The 23,140-nt window shown below is 39.8% G+C and overlaps 1 protein-coding gene across 1 annotated transcript in view; it reads right to left on the bottom strand.

Annotated features, from left to right (window-relative positions):
• The window catches only part of LOC122638535 (pleiotropic drug resistance protein 3-like), a 55,642-nt gene extending 33,365 nt beyond the window's left edge, over positions 1-22,277 (bottom strand). Inside the window, exons 1-11 of the mRNA XM_043831371.1 lie at positions 22,189-22,277; positions 21,376-21,460; positions 20,628-20,787; positions 20,454-20,530; positions 4,353-4,406; positions 4,163-4,253; positions 3,720-4,021; positions 3,352-3,633; positions 2,946-3,259; positions 2,461-2,621; positions 2,277-2,380 (exon numbers count right to left, since the gene is read on the bottom strand). Of these exons, the coding sequence (XP_043687306.1) occupies positions 2,277-2,380; positions 2,461-2,621; positions 2,946-3,259; positions 3,352-3,633; positions 3,720-4,021; positions 4,163-4,253; positions 4,353-4,406; positions 20,454-20,530; positions 20,628-20,787; positions 21,376-21,459 (1,629 nt within the window). The 5' untranslated portion in view covers position 21,460; positions 22,189-22,277. The remainder of the gene's footprint in view (positions 1-2,276; positions 2,381-2,460; positions 2,622-2,945; positions 3,260-3,351; positions 3,634-3,719; positions 4,022-4,162; positions 4,254-4,352; positions 4,407-20,453; positions 20,531-20,627; positions 20,788-21,375; positions 21,461-22,188) is intronic.
• Positions 22,278-23,140: the final 863 nt, after the last annotated feature.

The raw sequence follows: 23,140 nt of genomic DNA, 5'->3' as shown, positions 1-23,140 counted from the left end.
GAAGAAGATCATCTTGGCTTCACACCATCTTGGAGTCAAGGTTCGAAAACTTGGGTCTCGGAGCCATCTCGGCCCAGCAAAAAACCGAGTTGGGCCGAGATCTGAGTTTGTGCATTTTTTTTTTCCGACTCGGAAGCCCATCTCGGTGGGTTTTAGACCTCTTTTGGGTCTAAAAATCGGTATACAGCCTATTTTAGGCCATTTAAACACAATGGCATTATTAGATTTTGCAAAAACAAAGTCCAAATAGGAGTTTCAGTTAGTGGGAAAGCAGGACAGATACTTATGCTAGAAACCAGGACAGACACAGGACAAACAGATTTTGTATTTGTATTTCATTTACTTAAGATATTATTCATAAATAAGCAAATACCCCCTATTTGAATCCAATAAAAATAGTTAAAAAATAAAATTTCAAAAGGAAAAAAAGTCAACCCCCCAGTTCAAGAACAAAAACTAGATTTTCGGCGGTAGGTGCAATTTTCAACTTTCTAATGCTGGGGTTTTTCTCAAATCTAAAAATCCCATAAATCTTAATATGGTAAAACATTGCTAAAAACCAAAAGTGCGGTAAAATATTCATTTGTTTTGATGTCCAAAAATATATTTTCATTCAGAGCGATTTTGACAACATTCGCGCACACCGAATTAAGTTTGACCGGTAAATAACTCCTTCAATATAAATCAAATTTAAGCAATCTTGTACTTGTTGGAAAGCTTTCAAAACATAGCTTTCCAACAAGTCCAAGATTGCTAAAATCTGATTTATATTGAAAGAGTTATGTATCGGTCAAACTTAATTCGATGTGCGCAAATGTTGTCAAAATCGCTCTGAATGAAAATAATTTTTTGGACATCAAAACAAATGAATATTTTACCGCACTTTTGGTTTTTAGCAATGTTTTACCATAATAAGATTTATGGAATTTTTAGATTTGAGAAAAAACCCAGCATTAGAAAGTTGAAAATTACACCTATAGCCGAAAATCCAGTTTTTATTCTTGAACTGGGGGGGTTGACTTTTTTTCCTTTTGGAATTTGATTTTTTAACTATTTTTATTGGATTCAAATGGGGGGGTATTTGCTTATTTATGAATAATATCTTAACAAAAGCATTTACTTAAATGATATTAGGCATAAATAAGTGTCTGTCTTCTCTGTCTTGGTTCCTGGCATAGATAGGTGTTTGTATACCAAGAATTTCCAGCAAGATTTCGAGATCTGGCACTCATATAAAGGACCTAGATGGGCATTTTCGTATGTCAAACCGAGATCTCGGAGAGATATTGACATTTTAAGTTTCGTAGGCCATCTCGACTCGGAAAATTGGAAAATCGAGAATCACAGCGAGAACTCGGCGAGATCTCGCAAGACTTCGGACTATGCTTGGAGTCGCTCCATCCTGGCTTCACACCATCTTGGATTCACTCCAAGAATGCATAGAATCACACATGCTTTCATTCCTTCCTTGCTTCTCTTCCATCTTCAAACACAGTTCTTTTAAACCCAAAATGATTAAAAAAGAAAAAAGAAGATGAAGAAGAGAACTCCCTAATAACAACTTTTCCAGAAATAACTACTCCCTATTAACTACTTCTCCAGCAATAAGTCCCTAATAACTTCTTTAAAACATTAGTAGATAAAAATTCTGGCCCCAAACAAAAATACAACAAATAATAAAAGTTGGTAATTTATCCATAATGAAGTAAGGGTGTCAAGAACAATACCTAAACGAAACCACTGTAAACCCCAAACGCACCATTGCAAAATGGACGTCATTGGTCAACGGTATTGACCACGTATGTCGACGGTTTTATGGTCATACCATCGGTATATACGAAACGTACGTTTACGTAACGCCGTTTGGGGTGTAAACATGTAAAAATGAAACCGTCATTTTCATACTATATACCGTTTCATATACATACCGTTTATAAAAATCAAATTTATACCATTTTTGTACCATACATATACCATTTTCATACCGTACCAAAACCGTACCGTATATATACCGTTTTCATACCGTACCATAGTGGTACGCGGTTGCGGTATTGAAAATAGGGTTCTTAAACGGTGCGGTATCGGTATTGGGTACCTATTTTTGGTATCGTACCGAAACCATACCGTATTACCGAAACCGTACCGTTTGACAAGCCTAAATGAACTGACATGTGGCTGCATAAATCCTTGAGTGATGTCCTCATCAGTTTATTTTCCCATATACAAATTAAGTTCCTGAATTATAAGAATAAATAAATTAGATAGTTTTAGCTCACCGTTTGCCACCGAGGAGCGAGAAATTCATTCAGAGTTATGCCTATCTCACCATATGTCAATGGACAAACCCAAAAACCCCACTTTATCCAAATAGGCATGTAGGCTGCAACCAGAACAGTATTAAGTACATCCATTTTGAACTTTTGATGGAGTTCAATTAGAAAGAAACATAGAGAGACTTACGGTATGGAATAATGAAACCACCAAATAGAAAGAGGAAAATCAGACTCAAGCTACCAGCTGTCATAGAAGCAATAGGCGTACGGGAAACTGATGCAATAAATCGGAACATGGATGTACCCATTATATGCAGAGCAAAAAGTAGAATGAATTGGCGGAGAAACCTGGAAAACAAAATAAAACAATAAGGAACTAAATTTAAAGAGTTGTAATGGCGAATTCTAGTACATTCAATATTTTATTAGCAGAATTTGGAAGAAGAAAATAAGGTTACAAGTCAATAAATTTTAGGATGTTCCATCAAAAACGTGTTGACACCTCTCACACATATACAACTATAGGTGGGGGTCTATTAAATGGCATATCGGACTTGCATCCGCCAGAACAGATACCTCGTATGCTATTATGCTATCAAATAGCTGTATATTTTAACAAAATATTTTTCAAATTCCATTAATTAAAGAAGTTAACCTTCCATGAATACTCACCTTCCAAACTCAGGACTATACCCAATGACATAATAAGTAAGAGCAGTCCAAACTAAGGACTGCATAAATGAAAGTGGAACCTTTACAATAGCTGACGGAATAGCATAAGCCCAAGCTGGGTAAAAGTAGTTGTCTCTCTGTTTGTAGAATACAGCGAGCCTTGAAACCGCCAGAGATATTTCTGGGAATCCATCAAGAAGTAACCTGAGAAGCCCATAAAATAAGGAACCCAAATAATAGTTTGCATGGATTGAATCAACACCCATACGAGTCCTTAGAAAAATAGTCATTGTGATGAATGCGGTGATGACAAGCTGCATGGAACAAATATTCAAGCAGCTGTAAGATTGGACACAGACTTAGGCATGTCGCAGTAGGAGGGAATCTCAAATGTAGTGAGACCAACCTGAGTTGATTTGAAGACATATACAAAAGAATTCCGCCTCATGAGAAGATATTCCTTGCTCATGCAGGCTTTGAAGAGCTCCCATTTGCTTAAAGAGTAGACACTAAATGATAAAGCATTTTTATGGCTCTGAGATTTGTCATATGGATCTGAAAGCTCCTCATCCAGTTCTTTCCCAATGTGGAATGCTTTAAAATTCTCACAAAATTCATCGACAGAAACATAGCTGAAAGCTTTGTCCTTAAGGAACCAGTACTGCACCTGATCCTTTTTAGAGACAACCTGAATTTGAAAATAAAGTTAGAAATTTATATGACATCACATTACAGAATAAGAGAGTTATAAGGTAGGAGATGGCTATAACACACCTCTTGAAGGAAATCAGCTGCTCCCTTTCTTTCTGGACACCTAAATCCACAATATTCAAAGAATTCAAGAATATAACTACGTGGACCATGGTACACAATCTTTCCTTCTGCCATCAAGATAACATCATCAAATAGATTATAGGTCTCTGGTGCAGGCTGAAGAAGTGAGATCAATGCTGTAGCATCTGTTAGATGCACCAAGTGCTGAAGGCAAGAAACAATCTGACAGGTTGAAGAACTGTCCAGGCCATTTGATATTTCATCCATAAAAAGAGCTTTTGTTGGACCCACAATCATTTCCCCTACAAAAAAACACATTGTATTAGTTTAAGGAAAAAAAATAATATTATCCAACTTAACCCCTCCAAAAACAAAATCCATTCACACTTTTAATACATGATGATATGCTATAATCATCTGATCCACCTCAATATTCACCCTACCTGTAGTCACTCTTTTCTTTTGGCCACCTGAAATACCTCTTCTCATGGCATCTCCAACCAGTGAATCAGCACAAATATCAAGTCCAAGAATCTGAATGGTATTAACAAGCAAGACATTCAGTCACATAAACCAGTGGCCCTGCTATGAATTAATAAAGAAAAGCAAAATTTCAAACTGTTGAATATATACCTTTAAGATGTAGTCTGTTTGAATGGTTTTTCCAGTGCCTTCAACAGAAATTGCCTATTAAAACAGTTCATAGATAAAAGTCATCAGCATGGCAATACACCAAAAACCAACTGTAAACTAGAACATAATACAAGGATAATGCCATACCAAAGGATAATGACATACCATACTAGCAGTTTATCTATACTACGAAGCAAACAGTATATCACTGAAAATAGTTCCATACTTGTTCAGTGACAGTATTGTGCTTGAAAGAGTTCTATATGAAATCAAATGCATTCAAATATATGTATACTGAATCTGTTACCCCTCTCTTAAGAGACTAATTAAATAAATTCTGTAGGGATGTTTTATGGTAATTTCATTTAGCAATGTAGGAAATTCTGAAACTCAAGGAAGCACTAAGAGAAGCCTCAAGGTGAATACACGGTGTTTTGGGTAACTAGTGTATGTCTCCTATAAAATTTTTAAAGGAAGATCAACAACTCTGGTATCTTGCATGTGGAATTACCATATTAAGTTGACAAAATAGTTAAAACAAAGGGTCAACAACTTTGGAAAAAGGTTTCCAAATTGTGTTTAGGAAACGATAATTATATTTAAATAACTATTTTTTGAAGCATTTCTAAAGGTTCTTACTTGGTATTGAGTAGATACAATTCAGGAGAAAGATGTGGACCAAGAATAGGAAGATACGGTTTGGAAAAGCAACTCAAGCACTTAATTGACACGAGCGTGTTCTAATTGTGATTTAAATAGATTTTTTCATAAATGCAGGAATGCCCCTGACCACCTATGAGGAGTTAGGTGCTACATGATGCAGGCAGGTATTGAACAGCCTGTCGGTAATGGCCCAGACGATATAATCTTCAAATTATGGCTATATGGAAAAATCTGGAACAAGAGAAGGGGGTATGATGGGGGTATGATTGATCATTGATCCTACAAGGGAGAGAGATATCAGTGGAAGAAGAATAAGATCAGAAAATATCAAGAAAGTTTCAGAGTACAGAAAAAATGTGAGAAATCAATGAAGCAAAGAGGAGGGAGAATTAGAGTATCAAGTGGTCTAGGAAGAGCAAAAACTAGGAAATTGAAGTAATCTAAAAAGAAGGAAATTCAGAGAAGACAAAAGGATACGAATAGGGGGAGAGAGAGAGAGGGAGAGATTAGAATTGAAGGGGAAAAGAGAATATTGAGAGGGGTAGACTGAGAAGAGATAACAGCCAACCAAGCATATCACAAGTAATTATTACAATCCAAATCCATTCAACTAACTCAATATTGCAGGAGGTCTACATATGTAATTATAGGCTCAAAAACAAAAGAAAATAAAATAATTATTTAGATTAGGACTCTAAACTCCTAATACTGGAGACAAGCAGGAACTTTTAAGCCTAAACTCTTCTAGATAACTTGGACCTACCTATTCTAACTTAAGAAGACTTCTTTAATAACTAATGCAGACCCATTTTAAATTTAGGTCAGGTTTTAAAAATGATTTGGATTGGACCTTAGTTTTTGTTCTCTATTATTGTAATGAGATGAAATATAAATATCAAAAGTGGGGGTCTTAAGGGGTGCATAAAATTAATATTTTATTAGTGGATCTCGTGGCTAGAGTCATCCTATCCTCTATTATTAATGTAACAAAAAACTAGCCTAACAAACCAGGACCTGTAGAAGAAGAGAACAGAGAGAGAGAGAGAGGGTGCGCTGAACACAATAGACTCAGCTTGTCTACTGTATTGATGCTATGTTCTATTTATAGGAAAGTAAACAGACTCTTAGTAGAAATTCCACTAAGAGTCAAAGTACAGTTACAACAACAACAACCATAACCTTATCCCAACTAAATGGGGTCGGCTACATGGATCCGATAGAGGCTATGACAATAGTAAAAAAAAGAGAAGTAGAAAGAAGTAAAAAAGGAGTAAAGGAAGTAAAAGGAAAATAAATAGAGGAAGAAGTCAAAGTAGTAGTCAAAGCAGCATCCTAGGAACATCCCCGTACAAGGGGTTGGCTACACGGGTCCTTGTGTTTCAAACAACTCTATCTGGGGTCATACTAGGATCGGACCCTACTACATGCATATCCTTTCTTACCACTTCTCCAATAGTCATTTTAGGCCTGCCCCTACCTCTTTTAGCTTCGTCAAACTGAATCTGGTGACTCCTTCTTACTGGTGCATCAATGCGGCTCTCACGGAGTTTGTCCTGGATTGGTGCAACTCTCAATTCGGTTCTAATATGTTGAGAGATTAGAATTAGAGAATAATGCTTGGATAGTCTAAGGTAGACCCCAAGCCATATATTTATAATAAGGAATAGAAAATACATGGACAGAATTGTCCCCAACAAAGCCGACATGGCTGTACATGAAATAAAAATAGAAAAAAGTCCAGAATACCCCCATGGTATTCTGGCCCATACAATCCAACACTCCCCCTCAAGTTGGAGCATATATGTCATGCATGCCCAACTTGACTAAGATAAGCAGAAACACTTCGCCACTTAGCCCCTTAGTGAACACATCGGCTAACTGATCAGTAGACTTCACAAAGGGAACACAGATGAGTCTAGCTTCGAGCTTCTCCTTAATGAAATGTTGGTCAACCTCCACATGCTTAGTACGATCATGCTGGACAGGGTTATGAGCAATGCTAATGGCCACTTTATTATCACAATAAAGCATCATTGGAAGATGGACAGCAATACCAATATCCTACAACAATCCTCTAAGCCACAAAAGTTCACAGATTCCCTGTGCCATCACACGGAACTCCGCTTCGGCACTGGACCTTGCCACAACGTTCTGCTTCTTGCTACGCCATGTGACAAGGTTTCCACCCACAAAAGAAAAATATCCAGAAATGGATTTTCTGTCAGTAGAGCCAGCCCAATCGGCATCAGTATAAGCTTCAACCTTTAGATGACCAATGGGAGATAAAAGGATTCCTTTTCCTAGAGTAGACTTAAATATCGCAAGATGCGAAGGACTCCCTCCATATGAGAGGAATAAGGATCATGCATAAACTGACTTACCAAACTTACAGCAATGGCTATGTTAAGTCGTGTGTGAGAGAGGTAGATCAGTTTGCCTACCAATCGCTGATAACGACCTTTGTCAACAAGTTCACCTTCTTTCTCCTTAAGTCTTGTAGTAGCTTCCATAGGAGTATCTGAAGGGTGACAACCTAACAACCCAGTCTCAGACAATAGATCTAGGATATATTTTCTTTGAGAAAGAATGATTCCCTTCGAAGATCGGGCAACCTCTATCCCTAGAAAATATTCTAAAGTTCCCAGATCCTTTATTTCAAACTCACGGTCAAGGAAGAGCTTCAATATTTTGATCTCACCACCATCATTTCCGGTCACAACAATATCATCAACGTAGACTATGACGATAGTTACCTTATCACCAACACGTTTGATGAACAAGGTATGATCAGCATTGCTTTGCTTGTATCCCACAAAAACCATAGCTTTGTGAAACCTGCCGAACCAAGCTCTAAGTGACTGCTTCAACCCATAGAGAGCACGCTTCAATTTACATACCTTGCCCTTGGTAGTATTATGTTAACATATTAGAATTAGAGTATAAATGCTTGAATGATTATGATCACCCCAAGCACATCTATGTATAATAATGAAAACATAGGACAGAATTACAATAAGCAATGTGGGACTAAAACCCACATACAAAAGAAACATAATAAAAGAAGAAAATGTCTAGAATACACCCACGGTATTCTGGCCCATACAATCCAATACTCCCCCTCAAGTTGGAGCATATATGTCATGCATGCCCAACTTGACTAAGATAGGAAGAAACGGTTTGCCACTTAGTCCCTTAGTGTACACATCAGCCAATTGATCAGCAGACTTCACAAAGGGAACACAAATAAGTTCGGCTTCGAGCTTCTCCTTGATGAAATGTCGGTCAACCTCCACATGCTTAGTACGATCATGCTAGACAAGGTTATGAGCAATGCTAATGGCTACTTTATTGTCACAATAAAGCATCATGGGAAGATGGACAGCAACACCAATATCCTGCAACAATCCTCTAAGCCATAAAAGTTCACAAATTTCTTGTGCCAACGCACGAAATTCAGCTTCAACAATGGACCTTGCCACAACATTCTGCTTTTTGCTACGCCATGTGACAAGGTTCCCACCTACAAAGGAACAATAGCCAGAGATAGATTTTCTGTTAGTGGAGCCAGCCCAATCGGCATCAGTATAAGCTTCAATCTTCAGATGACCATTGGGAGAGAGAAGGATTCCTTTTCCTGGAGCAGACTTCAAATACCGCAAAATACGATGGACTAACTCCAAGTGAGAGGAATAGGGATCATGCATAAATTGGCTCACTAAACTTACAGCAATGGCTATGTCAGATCGTGTGTGAGAGAGGTAGATTAGTTTGCCCACTAATCGCTGATAACAACCCTTGTCAACAGGTTCACCCTCTTTCTCCTTAAGTCTTGTAGTAGCTTCCATAGGAGTATCTGAAGGATGACAACCTAGCAGCCCAGTCTCAGTCAATAGATCAATGATATACTTTCTTTGAGAAAGAAAGATGCCCTTCGAAGATCGAGCAACTTCTATCCCTAGAAAATATTTTAGAGGTCCGAGATCTTTTACCTCAAACTCACGGCCAAGGAAGAGCTTCAAATTCTTGATAGCATCACTATCACTACCAGTGACCACAATATCATCCACATAGACTATGAGAAGAGTTACCTTGTCACCAACTCGTCTGATAAACAAAGTGTGATCAGCATTGCTCTGCTTATAGCCTGCTGAAATCATAGCCTTGTGAAATCTGCCAAACCAGGCTCTAGGTGACTGCTTCAACCCATAAAGGACACGCTTCAATTTACAGACCCTACCCTTGGTCCTGTCATTAGAGAAGCTTGGTGGAATGTCCATATATACCTCCTCCTCAAGCTCCCCATGGAGGAAGGCATTCTTTACATCTAACTGCTGAAGATCCTACCCAAGATTTGCAACACAAGATAATAACACCCGTACAGTATTGAGTTCTGCCACTGGTGCAAAGGTCTCCTGATAGTCAACTCCATAAGGTTCACTACCAGACGTGCCTTATATCGATCCACTGAACCATCAGCCTTCTGTTTGACCACAAAGACCCATTTACATCCAACTGATTTTTTCCCTGGAGGAAGAGCCACAAGATCCCACGTATTATTTTTGTGTAGTGCTCTCATTTCTTCCAACATTGTTGCCTTCCACTTGCCATCTGTAGATGCTTCCTGCCAATTTTTAGGAATCGAAACAGAAGAAAGAGAAGATACGAATGCACGAAAAGAATGAGAAAGAGAACTATAAGAAACAACACGAGATATGGGATGTAAAGTGCAAGTCCTAGTACCTTTACGATGAGCAATAGGTAACTCGGAAGAAGAAGGCTTACCAGGAGAGAAAGGATCTGGATCTTGAGCCAGCAACTGGATGGGTATTGGTGCTAAAGTGGATTGAGGCTGCCCTCTGTTGGTCCTGCCCCTTTTATAGGTGAGTATGTTGGAGTTGTCAATTCTCTTCCGAAATTCACCAATAGTTCTCTGGACTGGAGTCAGCTCCCCCTGAATAGGAACATTAACAACACTCTTTTCTATGGTTTCCCCCTGTAAAGGATTCCCTTCAGACGAGGGGGGAACAGCCAGAGGAGGTTGGGCATCAATTAAAGAAGGTTGGGCAGCATCCGTGGGTGGCTGGGCAGCAGCCAGAGGAACCTCAAGAGGAGGAATCTCAAAAGGCACATCTTCACTAGTACTCTCCCTCTGAAGAGGTAATGAAGAATAATAGGAAAAGGTCTCATTAAAGACAACATCCATACTAACCAAAGTACGGCGGGAAGGGAGATGGTAACACTTATAACCCTTCTGGGTTGGAGAATAACCCAAGAAAATACAATGTAGCCCCCTAGGTTCAAGTTTGCCTGGAGATTTAGTATCTCTAGCATAACACACACAACCAAACACTTTGGGAGGCACAATAAAGGAGGAATTCCCCAGTAAAACATCAGATGGGCTACAGGAGTCAAGGACCCGAGTAGGTAATCTATTGATGAGATAGGCAGCAATGAGAACCGCATCTCCCTAATATTGAGATGGGACATTCCTAGCAAATATCAAAGCCCTGGCCATCTCTGACAAGTGGCGGTTTTTCCGTTCTGCCATGCCATTCTGGGCAGGGGTATCAACACAACTAGTCTGGTGAATAATGCCATGATCAGCCAAATATTTTTTAAATTGAGATTCTGTATACTCGGTTCCATAATCACTTCTCAATATTTTGAAAGTAGCCTAGAACTGAGTTTGGACCGTTCTATGAAAATGCTGAAACATGAAAAAACCTGATTTTTTTTGTGCAAAAGATATACCCAGGTGTTCCTAAAATGACAATCAATAAAAAAGACAAACCAACGATGACCAGAAATAGATGTTTTACGACTAGGGCCCCAAACATCAGAATGCACCAATTGAAAACAAGAAGAACTCCTTTTATTTGAAAGTGGATAATTTGAACGTGTCTGTTTGGCCAGAACACAAGCCTCACAAAAAAAGTCATCTTTAGTATATTGAGTGACCAAACTAGGAAATAAATGTGCTAAAATTCCTAATGGAGGGTGACCTAACCTAGAATGCCATTGGTAAAGTTCAGAAGATGCCAAGGAGTTCTGGTATAGCGGAGAAGGTAATGGTGGTGGAGTGAAGCGACCATCATCAAGTAGGTACAATCCACCGTGTACTTTACCCAATCCAATCGTCTTCCCAGAGCCCAGATCCTGAAAGACACAATGAGAAGGAAAAAAAATTACTTTGCAATTAAGATCACAAGTAATACTACTAATAGAAAGAAGATTAATAGTAAAATTAAGAATATGTAACACAGAGGACAACGGAAGAGAGGAAGTGCAGTTGATGATTCCTTTTCCAGATATAAAGGAAAGGGAACCATCATCTACTTTGACCTTATCTTTCCCAGAAGTGGGAGAATAACGATGAAACAGGTTAAAGGAACCGGTCATGTGGTCTGTAGCTCCAGAATCTATAATCCAAGGATGGGAAGCGACAGAAGCACAGTGACCACCAAATGGAATACCTGACCGGGCAAAGTGTGAACCTGAAGGAGCAGAAGAGTTGGCAGTAGCAGCGAATGTAGTAGAGGCAGCAGCAGCGGAGGTCCTTAGCACACGGAGGAATGCTTGTAAATCGTCCTGGGATAGACTAGTGTCAGTAGCAGGGGCAGTGGTAACAAACTCAGTATGGTTGGCTTTGTTCGCAGCCCTCTTAGCTTCTCATGGCTTCCTTAAGTTTCAGCTTGTCTTTGGTGTGGTACGGCTTGTGCGGTGCTCACACAATAGCCTAGTAGAATCCCTCTAGGTGCTCGAAGGGCTGACCGGGATAGGGAGGGACATGGAAGTCCTACGGCTTTCTTTAGAGAGACCCATAGGACTTCAGTGTGGGAAAAGGTTTGTGACCCACTCTTGAACCCGAATTTGATCATACTCCACATTTAACCCAACCAAAAAATCATAAACTCTAATCTTGTCCACATGTTTTTTATATGAGGTAATGTCAGCAGTTGTACTTGGGTGAAAATCAGAAAAGTGGTCCAATTGCTGTCAAAGGCTGCGCAAAGTAGCATAGTATTTGGAGACTGTCAATTCTCCCTGAGTAGTGTGAAGGACCTTCTTCCTGAGTTCATATATCTGGGCATCATTGCCAAGCTGCCCGTAGGTTTCCTTGCAAGCAGCCCAAATCTCCGAGGCTGTGTCAAGGAGAAGAAAATTATGCTGCAGATCGGTAGTCATAGAGCCAATTAGGTAGAACATGAGAACTCCATTGTTGGCAAACCACCTGTCTTGAGCAGCTCTAATCTCAGTAGGCATAACACTGGTGCCATTAACATGACCAGTAAGGCCACGGCCAGCAATGGCAAAGGAAGCAGACCTAGACCAAAGAAAGTAGTTAGTGCCATCCAACTTGATTGGATTAAGAGGAAAGGTATGATAATCTGCTTTGCTTTGTCCATCACCAACAGAAGTAGCAGTCGAATCCACTGAGTCACCCATGAGGACAGTAGAGAAGCCCAAATCGCAAAGAGGGGCTGTTGTGAAAAGAAACCCAAGAAATCCTTCAAGTTAAGGGCTGAAAATTGAATGAGAGCCCTCTGATAATGGTAGAATAAAGGTCTCCAAAAATCAGCAACAGCTGCAAAGGGAATCCCTTAGATCGATTAGTACAGCATTTTGGAAAAAACCCCTGAATATGCTGAAATCGATGTAGGGAAGAAGGATAGCAAAAACACAGCAGTTGGAGCTGAAATTGGGATCGAGTGGTCCTCTAGTAATGCTGAATCACCCTGCCAAATATCAGCCACAACAGAAACCTGCAACCCCTAGATCGATATTGCTCAGGGTTTTGAAAAAACCCTGATTTGGTGGAAGAATAATCGATCTAGGATATCTTCAAAGCTGTTGGAGATAGGAACTAATCCAAAATAGTAAACACTACCACAGGTCTTGAGTCTTCAATGAGGTAGATTGGTTCCTTAGAAGGGAGTGAAAGCAATCCAAAAAAACTGAATCTTCAAATATCGCAGGCAGCAACTGGAGATGGAATTGTCCCTATCGATAAAAAAACTTGATCATAGAATGAGGTAATGGAGGGCAGCCACTGGATCTATTGATCACCTCATCAGTGCTGCCCTAATAGGGGAGAATGAAGAATAAGGGAAAAGGAAAGGGAAGAACTCGAGAATGAAAGAAAGAGGAGGCTGAAATCGAGAATGGAAGAGAGAGAGGGGGTGTCTCTAATTCGAAATCTGCTCTGATACCATGTTAACAGATTAGAATTAGAGTATGAATGCTTGGATGATTATGATCACCCCAAGCACATCTATTTATAATAATGAAAACATAGGATAGAATTACAATAAGTAATGTGGGACTAAAACCCACACACAAAAGAAACATAATAAAAGAAAAAAATGTCCAGAATACCCCCACGGTATTCTGGCCCATACAATCCAAACATATTACCTGAAAAACCTGGAGGAATATCAATATATACCTCTTCCTCCAGTTCTCCATAGAGGAAGGCATTCTTCACATCTAACTACTGAAGATCCCATCCAAGATTCACAACACAAGATAACAACACAGTATCGAGCTTTGCTACTGGTGCGAAGGTCTCCTGGTAGTCAACTCCATATGTCTGAGTAAAGCCCTTTGCAACCAGACGGGCTTTGTATCGATCCACTGTTCCATCTGCCTTCTGTTTGACCACAAACACCCATTTCCATCCTATTGGTTTTTTCCCTGGAGGAAGAGCCACAAGATCCCACGTATTATTTTTATTCAATGTTCTCATTTCTTCCAACATTGCTGCCTTCCACTATCCATCTATAGATGCTTCCTGCCAATTTTTAGGAATGGAAATAGAAGAAAGAGAGGATACAAATGCACGAAAAGGAAGAGAAAGAGAACTATAAGAAACAAAATGAGAAATGGGATGCTGAGTGCAAGTCCTAGTACCTTTGCGATGAGCAATAGGTAGGTCGGAAGAGGTAAGCTTACCAGGAGAAGGATCTGGGTCCTAAGTCGGCAACTGGATAGGTATTAGTGCTATGATAAATTGAAGTTGCCCTTTGCTGGAAGCCTGGAACATCTCTTTTTATAAGTGGGAATGTTGGAGTCATCAATGGCCTTCTGAAATTTACTAATGGTTCTCTGTATTGGAGTCAGCTCCCCCTAAATAGGAACATCACCACCACTTGTTTCCATGATCTCCCCCTGTAAAGGATTCCCTTCAGGTGAAGGGGCAGCAGTCAAAGGAGGCTGGGCAGCAGCCATGGGAGGCTGGTCATCAGTCAAAGGAGATAAAAGAAGGTGAACCTCATCTTCACTAGAACTCTCCCCCTAAAGAGGTGGGGAAGAATAATAGGAAAGGTTTTCATGAAAAATGACATCCATACTGACCATAATACGACGGGAAGGAGGATGGTAACATTTATAACCTTTCTGGGTAGGTGAATAACCCAAAAATATGCACCATAACCCATGAGGTTAAAGCTTGCCAAGGGATTTGGTATCCCTAGCATAACAGACACAACCAAACAGTTTGGGAGCAACTACAAAGGAGGAATTTCCAAGTAAAACTTTTGCTTGGCTACGGGACGAAAAAACTCGAGAGGTAACCGATTAATGAGATAAGCTGCAGTTAGGACAGCATCACCCTAATATTGGGATGGAACATGCCAAGAAAACATCAATGCTCTAGCCACTTCCAACAAGTGGCGGTTTATTTCTTTCAGCCACACAATTTTGGGCTGGGGTATCAACACAACTAGTCTCGTGTATAATCCCATGATCAGCAAAATATTTTTGAAATTGAGATTCCTTCGTGTCATATAGGGTTTGGGGCGAAGAAGCACATGTCATAGAAAGAGGCTTTAAAGACCTCAATCGTAACATTCCAGCTATCCGTCAATCAATATGATCAAAGCATTCGGCCATGTGGAAAAACGAGCCATTAGAGGCCATAAACCTCCCAATTCTGCAAGTGAATCCTTTTCTTATAATGACATAAACGAAGGGTAAATTTAGAATTGTACACGAGAGAAATGAAAAAAGAATGAATACTTTCTTTGAAATATGGAGGGTGGCTGGGGAAGTAGAGCTCATGTTTTGTGGAATACATTCCTGATATTTGTGTATAAGATATACCCATGTGTTTCTAGAATGACAGTCAATAAAGGAGACAAACCAACGATGGCCAGAAAGAGAATTTTACGACTAGGTCCCCAAACATCAGAATGCACCAAATGAAAACAAGAAGAACCCCTTTTATTTGATAGAGAATAAGTGGAATGTGTCTGTTTGGCCAGAACACAAGCCTTATAGAAAAAATCATCCTTATTACATTTGGTAACCAAAGTAGGAAATAAATATGCTAAAATGCCAAATGGAAGGTGACCTAATCTAGAGTGTCATTGGTAAAGTTCAAAAGAGACCAAGGAGTTCTGGTGTAGCGGAGAAGGTAATGGTGGTGGAGAGAGACGACCATCATCAAGCAAGTATAGTCCATTGTGCACTTTACCCAATCCAATTGTCTTCCTAGAGGCCAGATCCTGAAAAACACAATGGAAAGGAAAAAAAATCACTTTGCAGTTAAGATTACGAGTAATACTACTAATGGAAATACGGTTAATAGTAAAATTAGGAATGTGCAAAACAGAAGACAAAGGAAGGGAGGAAGTGCAGTTGATGATTCCTTTTCCAGATATGGAGGAAAGGGAACCATTAGCTACTTTGACCTTGTCTTTCCCAGAAGTGAGAGAATATCGATAGAATAGGCTAGAGGAACTGGTCATGTGATCTATCGCCCCAGAATCTATGATCCAAGGATGGGAAGCTACAGAAGCACAATGGCCACCAAATGGAATACCTGACCGGGCAAAGTGTGAACCTGAAGGAGCAGAAGAGTTGTTAGTAGCTGATGGAGTAGAGGCAGCAGTAGCGGAAGACCTTAGCACACGAAGGAATGCCTATAGATCATCCAAGGCCAATGTCAGTAGCCTGGGCTGTAGGAACAGATTCAGAGTGGTTTGCCTTATTTTTTGTCTTCCTTTTGGCAACCCATTTGGCCTCAAAGTCAGTTGGTTTCCCGTGAAGCTTCCAGCATTTCTCTTTGGGTGGTAAGGCTTGTAACAATGCTCACAAGTAACAGTCCCTGTAGTAGAATCACCAAAAGATTTCTCTTGGGAGTGGTAACAGGAGGGTGGAGCATAGCAGCCCGACGGTTCTCTTCAGAGGAGACCAAAGCGTAGGATTGTTCAAGTGAAGGAAAAGAGGAATAACCCAACACTTGAACACAAATCTGGTCATACTCCATTTCAAACCAGCCAAAAAATCATACACCCTGGTTTTGTCCAGATGCTTCTTATATGCAGTGATATCAACAGCTGTAGTGGGGTGGTAATCAGAACAATGGTCCAATTGCTGCCAGAGACTGCGCAAGGTAGCATAGTACTTGGAGACAGATAACTCCCCCTGAGTAGTATTATTGGCCTTTTTCTAGAGTTCATACACCTGTGAATCATTACCAAGCTGTCCATATGTTTCCTTGCAAGCAGACTAGATTTGATGGGTTGTATCAAGGAGAAGGAAACCACTGGCAACGTATCCCACTAATGACTCACTAATGGCGCTGGGTATCCCACTAGCTTCAAAATGCTAATGCTGTGGAAGGCCCCAAAGAGAGAAAACGGATCATTGCCTGGTGCAGGGTGGCACGGCGACTAGAGTATGGGACCATTTCTCCAGAGTGTTTGACATTGCCCTCCTCCCCACCCAAGATGCTAGAAGTAGGCTGATCTATTGGCAAGGACTGGCGGGCTGCCATAGCCTCATTGCTTATATTACAGGGATCCTACCATCTATGATCATTTAGGAACTCTGGAAGGAGAGAAACAACAGAAGGCATGGGGGGATAAGACGGACAGCTACCTCAATTGTTGAGTGTATCAAAGCCTGGGTGAGGGAACTGCCCTACCCGGCCAAGGTAGGCAATCGCACTTCGGCAAGGGAGGGCTTGATTTTGGAGTGTCTTGGCTTGCCGGTACCTGCTCTCAGGACAAAGCGCCCCATGCCGGTTTACTGGTGCCCCCCTTCTGTTTCGGTAAAGCTGAATGTGGATGGCGCCTGTCGGGGTAACCCGGGTCCAGGCGGTGGAGGAGGGATCATTAGGGGCATACAGGGGGAGGTCCGGGCTGCTTTTTCTAATTTTTACGGGCCGTGCACTAATTCACTAGCAGAGCTACGGGCTTTAAGGTATGGGCTGAGATTGTGCAAGTTGTTGGGCTTGCAGGATGTGGTAGTCAACTGTGATTCTGAGGCTACTGTCAAGGTAGTTCAGGAGAAGAGGTGCAGCCTTTGGGGTGGATGGTACTATTACAAGGAGATTCAAGAGTTAGTGGCATCTACAAGGGCCTGTGTAGTGTTTGCATACCGAGAGAGCAACAGAGCGGCTGACTGGTTAGCCAACTATTCCTGTGATACGGAGACATCTGCCAGTTTTCAGCCAGGGAGCATGCCGGTGGGATAGCTCCAAAAAATTATTAGTGAAGACAAGGCTGGTTTGCCTATCCTTCGATGTTAAGTTTCTTTTTTCTTGTATGGGGAGTTTAGACTGTCCTGAGTGGAGTGTCCTTTTGAGGCCGTGGGTTGGGGTAAGGCGGAATGTCCCCCCCTGTATTCTTTATTGGTTCTCATGATTCTAATAAAAGCTTAGGGGCCAGCCCGGGTACCAAGTAATATTCGGGTTAAAAAAATAATAAAAAAAAAAAAAAAAGGAAACCACTGGTAAGGTCTGATTGCATTGAGCCAATAAAATAGGACATGAGTATACCATTATTGGAGACCTATCTGGTCAAAAGAGGGCCAGGGGCAGTCGGCATAGCAGTAGTACCATCAATATGGCCAGTAAGCCCACGGCCGGCAATAGCAAAGTATGCCGAACGAGACCAGATCAGATAACTGCTCCCCATCCAGTTTGATAGGATTAGGGAGGAGATCACAGTTGTCATTCCTACCAAGCCCATCAACAGCAGAAGTGCCAGTAGAGACTTCAGAGTCACCCATAATGTAGCAGAGAAGGGTTGTGGTGAAGAGAAACCCAAGAATTCCTTCAAGTTAAGAGCTGAAAATTGGATGAGAATCCCCTTTCAATGGGAGAATATATGTCTCAAAAATCAGCAACAGCAGACAAGTGAAACCCCTATATCGATATTTTCAGGGTTTTGAAAAAAACCCTGTTTTGCTGAAATCGATGTAGGGAAGAATGGGCCCAAAAGCTGAATTCCTGAAGCTCAAATTGAAGTCGAGTGTGCCTTTATAAGTAGAGAACCACCCTTCGAAAAATCAGAACCAATAAAAGTCAGCAACTCCTAGATCGATAATTGTCAGGCTTTTGAAAAAAACAGTGTTTATGAAAAATCGATCTTAGGAGGTCTTCAATACAACTGGAGATAGGAACCAAATTAGAGAAGAGAGCCTGCTGCAGTTCTTGGTCTTCAAAGAGGAAGATTGATTCCTTGTAGCAGAGATGGAAGCAATCCCAAAAAACTTGAAGCTTCAAATATCGCAGGCAGGTAACTTGTCCCAATCGATCAAAAAACTGCAGCATGGAATGAGGTAATTGAGGGCAACAACTGGATCTGTAGATCACCTCATCAGTGCTGCCCTAGTGGGAGAATGAAGACAACGGAGATCAAGACCGAAGAAGAAGAAGAAGAAGGGAAGGGAAGGTCCCTAATTCACAACCTGCACTGATGCCATGTTGAGAGATTAGAATTAGAGAATAATGCTTGGATAGTCTAAGGTAGACCCTAAGCCATATATTTATAATAAGGAACAGAAAATACATGGACAGAATTGTCCCTAACAAAGCCGACATGGCTGTACATGAAATAAAAATAGAAAAAATTCTAGAATACCCCCACGGTATTCTGGCCCATACAATCCAACATAATAAAATCATTTCTTATTCTATCTCTCCTGGTCTTGCCGCACATCCTCAACATCCTCATCTCCGCTACACTCATCTCATCTACGTTACTCTTCTTAACTATCCAACATTCCGCCCCATATGTCATAGTTAGTCTTATTACTATCCTGTAGAATTTCCCCTTAAGCTTAACAGGCATACGTTTGTCACATAACACTCCCGAAGCACCTCTCCACTTCATCCATCCTACTTTAATTCTGTGGGAAACATCATCCTTTATATCACCCTCTCTGTTAAAGGTTGACCCCAGGTATCTAAAGCATTCACTTTGTGGTACCTCTCGCTCCTCAAGTTTCACCACTTCATCACCTCTCCGGGTTTAACCAAAGTTACACACCATATATCCTATCTTTGTTCTGCTTAACTGAAAACCTTTTAATTCCAAGCTTGATCTCCATAACTCCAGTTTCGCATTAATCCCTTCCACTGTCTCATCAATCAAAACAATATCATCAACGAATAGCATACACCAAGGGAGCTCATCTTGGATGTGCCTAGTTAGATCATCCATGATGAGTGCAAACAAATAAGGGCTTAGAGCTGATCCTTGGTGTAACCCAATTGAAATTGGGAATTCACTTCAAAGTACAGTTACAATAGGAAATAAAATAAAATAAGACTCAACTTAGACTTAACCTAAGATTCAACTACAAACTAAACTAACTCATATTATAATAGGCATAGTCCCTCTTATCGTGACAGCCACTAACCAACAAATGTGTGGTACACATATTAACACTCCCCCTCAAGCTGGAGTGTATAAATCAAACAGCTCCAGGTTGAAAAAACAAGAACAGACATTAAAAGCAGCACCAGTTTTGAACATATAGAGCAGTCATTGACACTAGTGTGCATAGAGAGAACTTCATTTGGGTAGCAATATCAACACAAGCACACCAATCATCATCAACAATAGTAGAGAAAATCATCGCATCGAATAAATCCAGCAAGTTTGAATTGTTTGGTAGCTCTCTACAGATCCGGTTTTCTAGAAAATATTCTCTTCCCCCTCATTAGTGAAAAAGGATTCCGTCCAGCCGTGGCGGGAGCTGGAGCGTCCAGCACCGCTAAACGACAGCAAAAACAGGGGTGGGATGGTCATTTCACAGGTGGGCCCCACATGGGCCCCACATGTGAAATGCACCCCCCCTGTTTTTGTGGTGGTTTCCGAGCGCTGGACCGTCCAGCTCCTGCCATGGCTGGACAGGAGCCAGGTCCCTCATTAGTTCACCAATCGTATTTTCTAGGAAATTTTTTTTTTTCATTTCCCTTGTATTAATTTATCTATCGGTGACACTTATTTTCTCTTCCCTCTCTCTCACTTGAAATCCATATGTTTCATATGTAATGTAGGAACGCTTGTTGTTGTAATAAAGACTAGGAAAAACATTTTGTGCTTGGGTAATATTATATATTTTATACCCATGAATCAGGGTAGTATACATATTATTAAGCACAACAATAAAAAGGGAAAAAATAGTGGTCCTAACAGGTACCTTCATATAAGTATCAATATCTGGGTCTGGGAGGATTCCAGCTTGCTTCTCCCCTCTACTAACCTCCATCATAATCTCTTCATACACATTGAACAAGATAATATAATTTGTGAAGTCAAACAGATAAAGAACTTGCAATGATATCCAATTAAAGTACGCCCAAAGAAAACCTACCTGCTCGACTTCCAACACCCTGACAACATGCAGAAAAGTCAAGTGTTTCCCTCACAGTCATCTCAGCTATGTGCAAATCATGTTGGCTTATATAAGCTGATGTTTTTTGGGGAACAAACTCTTCCAGTCTGTGACCATTATAAGAGATCTCTCCAGTAACCTAGAGATTGCATTAAAACAATCTTAAAAGCTGTGATAAAGTATTAAAATACCACAACATAAGCATAACTTCAAACAAAGCCACAATATAATTAAAAATTGTTTGAAAAAATAAATAAATATCAGTTAATATTATATCACCAATAATAAAACTGACAACATTTCCATCTCCCTAACCCAAAACCACTTTCGTACTTGAAAGAAAATCTTTTTCTTCCTCTTATTATTAGAATTTCCTCAGAACTTCTTTAAACGCTTCAAAGATTTAGCGTTGGAATACAACTCAACCAGCAACATATTCAACTGTATGGAGGCGTGATTCAGCTGACCTAATACATGCAATTAAATCTTTCTTTGCAAGGTTCGACAAGATGTGTAAACCAAATAAATCAATCATCATATGGAGAGCATGAATTCAACTAGACTAAGTCACCTGGCTATCTATTTAAAGTTTCAGTCTATAAATCACTGAGCTGTTCTTAGTGACAAAGATTTGTTCTGACAATCATATCTTGTCTTATAATAAATATGAGTATGAATGCTTTGAAATGTCCACAAGGTTTTGATAAAAGACAGTATATATAAAAACCTTGAGAGACTGATTTAGTTTCCCTGATAGAGCCAACATCAGGGTGGTTTTTCCACATCCTGGAGGACCAAGAAGTAGAGTCATCCTGCAACACAGAAAAGTCTATGTAAGTAAACCTTAACTTGTTTATTATCTTATAACTTTGCCAAAACAGTGAAGAATTTAAGAAGGATTCCCTTCCATAGCCTTTTAAATTTTAGGAACCACAATATATCTTAAGGAAAGCTTTATTTAGTAAGAAGAAAATTATAAGAGAACTTTGTAATTTATGTTTTGGGGGTAACATATTGTCATCTATAATGAAGAACTATACTTAGCACAACACCAAAGTGGGATTAAAATTATAATTGATTTCAACCTAAAGATCTCCTCAAGCAAATATAGATTCAAATGGTTAAATTTAATCATCCATTGATTGTACACTGCATGTTTAAAAAAATTCAAAATGATAAACATCCAATCATTTCTCAGAAAAATGATTATTTTCTTTTTTCCATCCCCATTTTATGGGTTTTCAATATGAGGCCATCCAATTTGGTTGACGATGATTATCAGGATACTCAAAGCATGATGTACATATAGTCTAATGCGCAATACACCAATCATAAATGGTCAGGTTTTCAAATAAAATTTTCCTTTTTTAAGAGACACATCAAAGAGTAGAGCATCAAATATGGATCATCAGTTTCGATAACAAGAGTAAAAATGGGGGAGGGGAGAAGTGATTAAATGGGTGCTGATCTCACCTTGAATTACTCACTAGACTAAATGAATTTTAAGTTTTCTAAGTTCGTCGAACTTTTTATTTCCTACCTGCTAGGCTTGATGACACCACTGATGTCCTTGAGAATACTAATCTTGGCTATCTGAGACTTTGAACCAAACAGCTTGGTAAAATTCTGTCCAATAAAAAGCTCAAATTTGTAAAAAGTAGAAGAAAAGGAAGAGAAAATAATTTATAGACATAAAGATAAATGACCTCTATAACAAGAAATTTCCAATGCCAAGAGAAACAAGAGTCATCCAATACTCCTTCCTGTGAAGATTTTACAACCAAGTAACTTCTCATATCAGATAATATTTGTAGGAACCAACTAACCAAGTTGGTTTCATATTATATTATTAGTTAGGGTAAATTTCACTGGGGTCAGTAACACTTGGATAAATTATGATTGGGTCTTTCCACTAGACTAATATTTGTCCAAATTTATTATTTGCTCAGTTGGCCTTTAATTTTTTTATTAATACGACTAAAATTCCCAGCCAAAAGAAATTTTTAAAATCAGACTTGGGATCATCCTTCCTTTCTCACACCCACTTTGGTGAGAAAGCATCCAATCTCAGTTGGCTTTTCTGCAGTGTCGGCGAAGATTTCAGGTAATCTCCTTTATGCTTTGAAGAACATTCCGTCATGTAGTGGATCTTCTGTGGTTGTGTTCTATGATGTTGGGCAGAACTCATTTGTAAATATAAGTTTAGCAACCAAGAAAGTAGTATAGTGACTTAACAGAACCATATTTCATAATGCCATAAAATATCTCATGGAAACAGTCCTCAGAGTCAGAGGAGGCCATGACAACAGTCCTAACATCTGAGGGGAGATGTGAGGTTAATATCTCATGAAAAGAGTCCTAGAAGTCAGAGGAAGCCATGAATTTGAGGTAAATAACTCATAAAAGGAATCCTAAACACTCCAAACACTTGAGGAGATGATAACAAGTAATCTCCTTTGTGTTTTGAAGAATAACTATCATGCAGTTGATGG

Source organism: Telopea speciosissima, chromosome 9 (genome assembly GCF_018873765.1).
Source record: "Telopea speciosissima isolate NSW1024214 ecotype Mountain lineage chromosome 9, Tspe_v1, whole genome shotgun sequence".
Lineage (NCBI taxonomy): Eukaryota > Viridiplantae > Streptophyta > Magnoliopsida > Proteales > Proteaceae > Telopea > Telopea speciosissima.
Note: the sequence above shows the minus strand (reverse complement) of the source record. Positions and strands in the feature narration are given on the sequence as shown.